General features: G+C 56.5%; 1 protein-coding gene across 1 annotated transcript; it reads right to left on the bottom strand.

Moving 5' to 3' along the window:
• Positions 1–329: 329 nt before the first annotated feature.
• On the bottom strand, positions 330–635 carry LOC136484057 (uncharacterized). The gene has a single exon (XM_066481223.1). The coding sequence runs from the start codon at positions 633–635 to the stop codon at positions 330–332; it is 306 nt and encodes a 101-aa protein (XP_066337320.1).
• Between the last annotated feature and the right edge of the window lie 6499 nt (positions 636–7134).

Raw genomic sequence — 7134 nt, forward strand, 5'->3', positions numbered from 1 at the left:
GATCCTTTGGGCATGCTTTGTTGAGCCCAGTATAATCAACACACATTCTCCACCTCCTGGTCTTCTTCTTGACAAGGACGGGATTGGCAAGCCAGTCGGAGTGGAAGACTTCCCTGATGAATCCAGCTGCCAGGAGTTTGGCAATCTCTTCGCCTATGGCCCTGCACCTCTCGTCATCGAAGCGACGTAGGCGCTGCTTAGCGGGCTTTGAGCCTGGGGATAAGGCATAGTGCGTGCTCGGCAACCTCCTAGGGTATCCCTGGCATGTCAGAAGGCTACCATGCAAAGATGTCGCGATTGTCGCATAGAAAGTCGACGAGCTCGCATTCCTATTTGGTCGGGAGCTGGGTCCCGATCCGAACCATCTTAGTTGGGTCGGCGGGGTCGATTCCCACCGTCTTGGTTTCTTCGAGCGGGCGGAAGGCCGATGAGGAAGTTGGCTGGTTGCAGTCTGGGGCTGCTGGGAGCACTGACTCCCCGAGCCGTGGGAGCTCGGACGAGTTGACGACCGCGGTGGCGAGATCATAGTGCTCGCGGTAGCACGCGAAGGCGTGCAAAAATGCGCTACTCACGGTGATGACGTCGTTTGGTCCCGACATCTTTAGCTTGAGGTAGGTGTAGTTGGGGATCGCCATGAATTTTGCGTAGCATGGCCGCCCCAAGATGGCGTGGTATGACCCTGGAAAGTCCACCACTTTGAAGGTGAGGACCTTCAAGCGGAAGTTGGCCCGGCTGCCGAACGTGACGGGTAGATCGATCTGCCCGAGCGGGTATGCATGCGCTCCCGGGAACACCCCGTGGAAGGGGGAGCCCACTAGACAGAGCTCCGATTGGGGGATGCGCATGGCATCGAGGGTGTCGATGTATAGGATGTTGAGGCCGCTGCCCCCGTCCATCAACACCTTTGTGAGCCGCTTCTTGCGGACGATGGGGTCAACGACAAGCGGGTAGCGCCCTGGTCTTGTGACGTGGGAGGGATGATCCCTCTGATCGTAGGTGATCGGAGATTCCGACCAGCTAAGGAAGGAGGGGATGGCCGACTCAGCGGCACATGCCTCTCGATAGCGAACCTTGTGCTATTGCTTGGTCCAAATGGCGTCGGATCCGCCGAAGATCATGATGCACTCATCAGCGTTGGGAAAGTCATCCCCGTCTTTGCCTGTCGCACGTCCCTTCTTAGGTGCCGCCTCTTTGCCGTCTCCCTCCTTTGGCCCGCCGGCCTGCCGGAGGAAACATTTGAGGAGCTCGCATTCCTTGTAGAGGTGTTTGACAGGATAGGAGTGGTTGGTGCATGGACCGTCCATGACCTTATTGAAGTGGTCAGGCAGTCCCTGATGGGGCTGCTTGGCTGTGCAATCGGCCGTGGCGACCAGCGGGGCGCTGTCCGACCAGTGCCGATCTTTTTTGTTTTTCTTGCCCCTCTGTGTGGAGGGGCCCTCATCTGGATCCATGCGCTTGGCTTTGACCTTGTCCCGGCCTCCGCTAAAGTCCGCTCCGACCGCCTCCTCGCCAGAGGCATGGTTGGTGGTGACGTCGAGCAGGTCGCGGGTGGTACGGGGTTTCTAGCAGCCAAGCTTGTGAATAAGGGACTCGCAGTTCATCCCGGAGAGGAACGCACTGATGACGTCTGCATTGACGACATCAGGGAGGGAGTTGCATTGTTGGGAGAACCTACGGATGTAATCCTGTAGGGACTCGCTGGGCTCTTGCTGACAGCTCTTGAGGTCCTAGGAGTTTCCCGGTTGGACGTACGTCCCCTGAAAATTCCAGACGAAAACCCTCTTGAGGTCTGCCCAGTCGTGGATGTTGTCGTGCGGAAGGAATTTGAGCCATGCTCGAACATGTTCCCCTACGCAAATGGGAAGATATTGAATGATGAAAAAGTCATCATCCACTCCTCTGGCCCGACAGGCGAGCCGAAAGTCTTCGAGCCAAATGCCGGGGTTTGTCTCCCCAGTGTATTTGGTGACATTTGTGGGCGGCCGGAAACACTGTGCAAACAGCGCTTTCCGGATGCGCCGACTGAAGGCTCGCGGCCCCAGGCCCTCGGGGCTGGGGCTCCGGTTGTCCATCCAGCGGCTACGCCTGGGGCGCGTCTCGTCGCTTCCCTCGATGGTTTGGCCGGGATCCGCGGCGCCGACCGCCGTATGGTGGATATCATTATCGTGTTTGCCACGATGTCGGTTGCCCATCGCGCTATGAGCATCTCGGTGCGGGTCGGGCCACTCATGTACCGGTGGTTGGTGTGGAGCAGGGGCCCGGTTGGATCGAGGCGCGACCGCCGCACTCCGAGCTAGTCCTGGCGGCTACAGTGGCAAGCGAACGGAGCGATCCGTCTGGCGCATCCCTGTTCCCCTGGTGGGGAGAGAGGGCGCGTGTCGGGGTCACGATGCGGAGCTTTTCGCCTATTGGAGGGTGGCGGCTTCCACTAGAACCCGGAGGTTCTGATAGACTGCTCGCTCCTGAGGGTCGACGGGCTCGGGAACACCGCATAGAAGCATTACCGCAGCAGCGATATTCTGGCCAGCCCGAGTGAATTGTGGGACATCGTTCCCCTCGTTCACGATGTCGTGTTGGACCTGACGGGCGCGACCCCGGGTGCCACCCGCCAGGCCGTGTGCGTGGGGCGCAACGTGCTGGACCGACAGAGCCGGCGCAGGCAGTGGCTGGTTCTGCCACCGTTGTCGCAACTCCTCGGCGTGCGCTTGCGCAGACGCGAGGGCCTCCACACGCAGGTCTGGAGGGGTGTGAGTCTGCACAGACTCCACAACCACCGGCGGCAGTCCCGGAGCGTTCGCCATGGCGCACTCCCGGGATGGACGGTGGCGTGGCGCCACATTGCCGATGTTGGAACCGTCGCTCTTGCCCTCACCATCCGAGGTTTCGTGGGAAACGGCAGGTGCGTAGCCTGCCAATCCCATGAATTCGGATGTGAGGGGGAAAGAGGCCAGCACCCTTCGGAGCCCCCGAGCGTACGTATCTGCGGAGGACGCGAGGCCGTAAGGGAACCGATCGTGCGGTGTTTGTGGCGTGGACGACACAATCCCTCCGGGTGCTTGATGGGGGATAGTAAATGAACAGTAAATAATAGTACGCGTATTACTTACAGCGGGGTTTGAGCAGAGAGTTTGCTCGGATAGAAGCGCAGATGCCACGCCGTCGGTGTTGCGCGTCCTGGAGTTGACGGAGGGCGCCCCCTCGATGGGTGCCAGAACGTGTGCCTCCTCGCGGAGGTGCAGTACGCCAAGCCGGTCGGCGACGAAGTCCAGGCTTCCAAAGAGGAAGGCCTAGGATGGCTCGAAGACGGGTGGAACCCGCATCCCAGTCGGTGAGAGTGCGGGAAACTCGATCGAGCCGAAGCGAATCGTATCGCCCGAGTCCGCCACGGTGGGGGGTGGCGAAAAAATGGGCCATCCGATGACCAAAAAAGTGTTGAACGTACAGCGTCTTCCCCACGGACGGCGCCAACTTTCGGTATAGAAAGTGACCAACTAGTGAATATTTGTAGTTTTGCTGTACGTTGTGATCGGAGGTGTCCTAGCACTCAATGACACAGGGTTTATACTAGTTCAGGCAACGTGCCCTACATCCAGTTTGGGTCGGTCGGTGACTTTATTCCTGAGCCCAAGTGCTCGAAGTCTGCAGTGGGGTTACAAACGAGAGGGAGAAAGATGGGGTGTCCGGTCAGACCAGTCGAAAGGGCTGGAAGCGACAGGAGCTATGCTAGAGGACTTGAATCAGCTTAGAAACTCTGACTCAACTCTCTATTAGCTGCCTGTGTTGGAGGGAGCGCATCCCATTTTATAGAAGAAGGGGATGGCCTTACAAGAGAGAGGGTGTATGAATGCTACTGGATCTTTGCTGCTAATGTCGGTAGATACAGTGATAAAGGTAGGCGCCCACAACACTGTTGGCGCCACTGTAGAATGTCAGAAGCATGTGGAGGTTGCACCACCTTCTTCAGGACTGGAGGATGTCGGTACCTGCAAAATACTGGTGATGCCCGAAGGCATGTGAGAGGTCTTACCACGTCCACTTGGTACGGTAAATCCTGGTGCCCACCATGTTATTGATGCCTAGAGGCACATGGGGGGTCTTATCGTATGGGTGTTTTTATGGTGCCCACAACACTGTAGAGGCAAATGTCGGCACCTACAATACTGTTTGTGTCAGGACGGTCACAGAGTACTGTTCCGCAGGGTATGGTCCCTGGTGCCGTGGTTTGACTTGTGAGCCTTGTCTTGCCTTTCTCCGCACACCTCCTGGTTCCTTCAGAGCGGGCGTCCCCAGTCGAATGTCCCCAGTCGGCTCTGGTGCGCCGGTCAGAGAATAGCGATGGGTAGGGTTTTCTATGAACCCCGGTCGGTAGACACAGGGTTAGAGTCGGAAGCAGTCCTCGGGTCAGGCCTTCTGAGCGGAGGTCGTGCGGAGGCGGCTGGGGCCTGAGACTAGCGCTCCGATCGGAGAGGCCGTCCGGAGGCGGCCTGAGCCCGGAGGTAGCGCTCCGGTCGGAAAGGTGGGCCGAAGGCGGCCTGAGCCCGGAGTGGGTGCTCCGGTCTATTGAGTTTAGACTCTTGGGCCGGTCCCAGGAGCAATAGGCTATGTTCCTGGGCCGAGCCCTGGCATGGAAGTCGGTCCCCAAGGGACCCCGGGTTTATGAACCCGACACATATGTTGTGTAATATATGGATATTTGCATCTTCAAGTTTTTTATGCTCATGTAATGCATGCATATGAGCTAGTAATGGATCTACAACACTAATAGATGCTCCCAAGAGTTTATTGAGGGCGTGCATGATTTCCTACATGTGCCGAGACAAACAAGCGGAATGGTTTCATATGCTGCCCATGCGTTCTTTGTAAGAACATGAAGGATTATGCTTCCTTAAAGATCATTCACAAATACTTGTTTAGGTCGGGTTTCATGTCCGGCACCGACTGCCCACCCACCTCGGCTCCCTTCCCCGACGCCAGCAATGACGACGCCCAGACTAGCCACTCAGCGGCCACGGTCCCCTCAACCATCAGCGCCAATGCACTCCCTCCTCAACAGGGCAACACAACCTCAACGACCCTCCTGCCTCGACAACTTCAACACTAGGGCACCGGTTTTCGCCTCACTCTGCCGGGCAACCTTGCACAAGGCGAAACTATGTGACATCGCCCTCAACATCATCAACAAGAAGGCGACTCGAGCATGGACGATAGACGCTAGCTACATCTTCTTAGATGAGCGCCTCTACGTACTAGCAGCTTTGCCACTACTTCTGGCCCTCATCGACTCCCTCATTAGCGGCGGTCACATCCACAACCTGTCAACCACTTAGTGGTGGGGTTCCATACCCTCCCGACTTTGGCGACACAGACACACAGCATGCCATCTAGCATGTTGCTCACCCGCCCTTGGAAAAGGGGCAATCCACTCTTGGCAGCGGTCACCTTCTTCGTCGACATTGGTTGCCGATGCACGACTCTCAACAATGTCGCCATTGACATCAATGCCGGCGATTGCCTCAACTTGATCTCGCCATACGACCTCAATGGAATTGACTTCATGTTTGGTGAGATGCTCTACTTGATGACAACGCCAGCAACACACGTGCCTTCTGCCATCTGTAGCAAAATCCCCAGCTACATCCTCCCCAAAGCAAGCAACAATGCTCCGCAGGCCACAGAGCACTTCCACCTCGACGCCGGCATCTCTAGGGCAGCACTTGTGCGAGCACAGCAGGAGCTTCATCCACGGGCAAACATAGGAGAACACCACACTGGCTCCACGGCTACATCGGCAATCTCCAGTACTGCTTCGAGGTCATCGTCGACAACAACCCACGCAACCTCCTATCACAAGGAGTTCTGCACGGTGATCTACTCGTCTACATTGAGCGAGTCTGCAGATTAGCTCCACCACCGCGAGGCCTCGATGACTTGCTAATGATTCGGCTCAAGGACAAGCCGAGCAGAGATGGGGGGGAGATGTCACGGCCCCAAAGAGGGCCCCCTCAGCGGGCCTAGCAGGTCGGCCAGAGCCCAAGGCCAGGCGGTGGCCTCGATCGAGGGCACCCAGCACACGCTGGTAGAGGACACGGCCAGGGCAAGTGGCGCCCCACCTCCACCGCATTATCCCGAGTTTTAGGCGAGTTAGGAAAATAGAAAGATTTAGGAATAATAGATAGATATTTGTTTAGGAAAGAGAATTGAGATTTGTTAGGAAAGGAGGATCCAAATCTATATAAGGACTCCTTGATAGATTGCTTGCTGTGCAAGTCTAGGCACTATAAATATAGGAGCATTGTAACTATTCCAACTCAAGAAGGAAATAGAGCCTTAGGCCCTGTTCGCTTATCTTATGAGCCGTACTTTTTCAGCGAAGGAACAGTGTTTTTCTCTCACAATAAATCAGCGAATAGTACTCTTTAAACAAATATCTCTCTCTCTCTCTCTCTCTCTCTCTCTCTCTCTCTCTCTCTCTGCCTAGCGCCGCTGCCCCTCTCCCGGTGCCCTGCACCGCCGCTGCTGCCACTACACACGCCACCACCACACCCCAGCCCTAGTCGTGCCGCCCCTAGCTAGCCACCCCGAGCAGGCCCCTGACAATCAAGCAAAGTGCATGGTTGTAGGGAAAAATGGTTGATTTGGTGCTAACTGGACCCTGCACAAGCATCTCGGCATACGGGTGCTTTGCCATCAAAATTGGCATCCCAGGACCCTACACAAGCACTGGCGATGGCGGTTCCATCAAATGGGAATGGGACTGCTATGACCCAGAGTACGCCAAGGAAGTTGAAAGGACCCAAGACTCGCACAATAAGCTCGTTCGCTTATCTTATGAGCAGTACTTTTTCAGTGAAGGAACAGTGTTTTTCTCTCACAATAAATCAGCAAATAGTACTCTTTAAACAAATCTCTCTCTGCCTAGCGCTGCTGCCCCTCTCCCGGTGCCCTGCACCGCCGCTGCCGCCACTACACACGCCACCACCACACTCCAGCCCTAGTCGTGCCGCCCCTAGCTGGCCACCCCGAGCAGGCCCCTGACGATCAAGCAAAGTGCATGGTTGTAGGGAAAAACGGTTGATTTGCTGCTAACTGGACCCTGCACAAGCATCTGGCATACGGGTGCTTTGCCATCAAAAT

The sequence above is a fragment of the Miscanthus floridulus genome, chromosome 9, assembly GCF_019320115.1.
Source record: "Miscanthus floridulus cultivar M001 chromosome 9, ASM1932011v1, whole genome shotgun sequence".
Taxonomy (NCBI): domain Eukaryota; kingdom Viridiplantae; phylum Streptophyta; class Magnoliopsida; order Poales; family Poaceae; genus Miscanthus; species Miscanthus floridulus.

What these genes read in the sequence shown, in the direction of transcription:
- LOC136484057 (XM_066481223.1), bottom strand. Translation starts at nt 635, where the DNA reads ATGGCGATCCCCAACTACACCTACCTCAAGCTAAAGATGTCGGGACCA.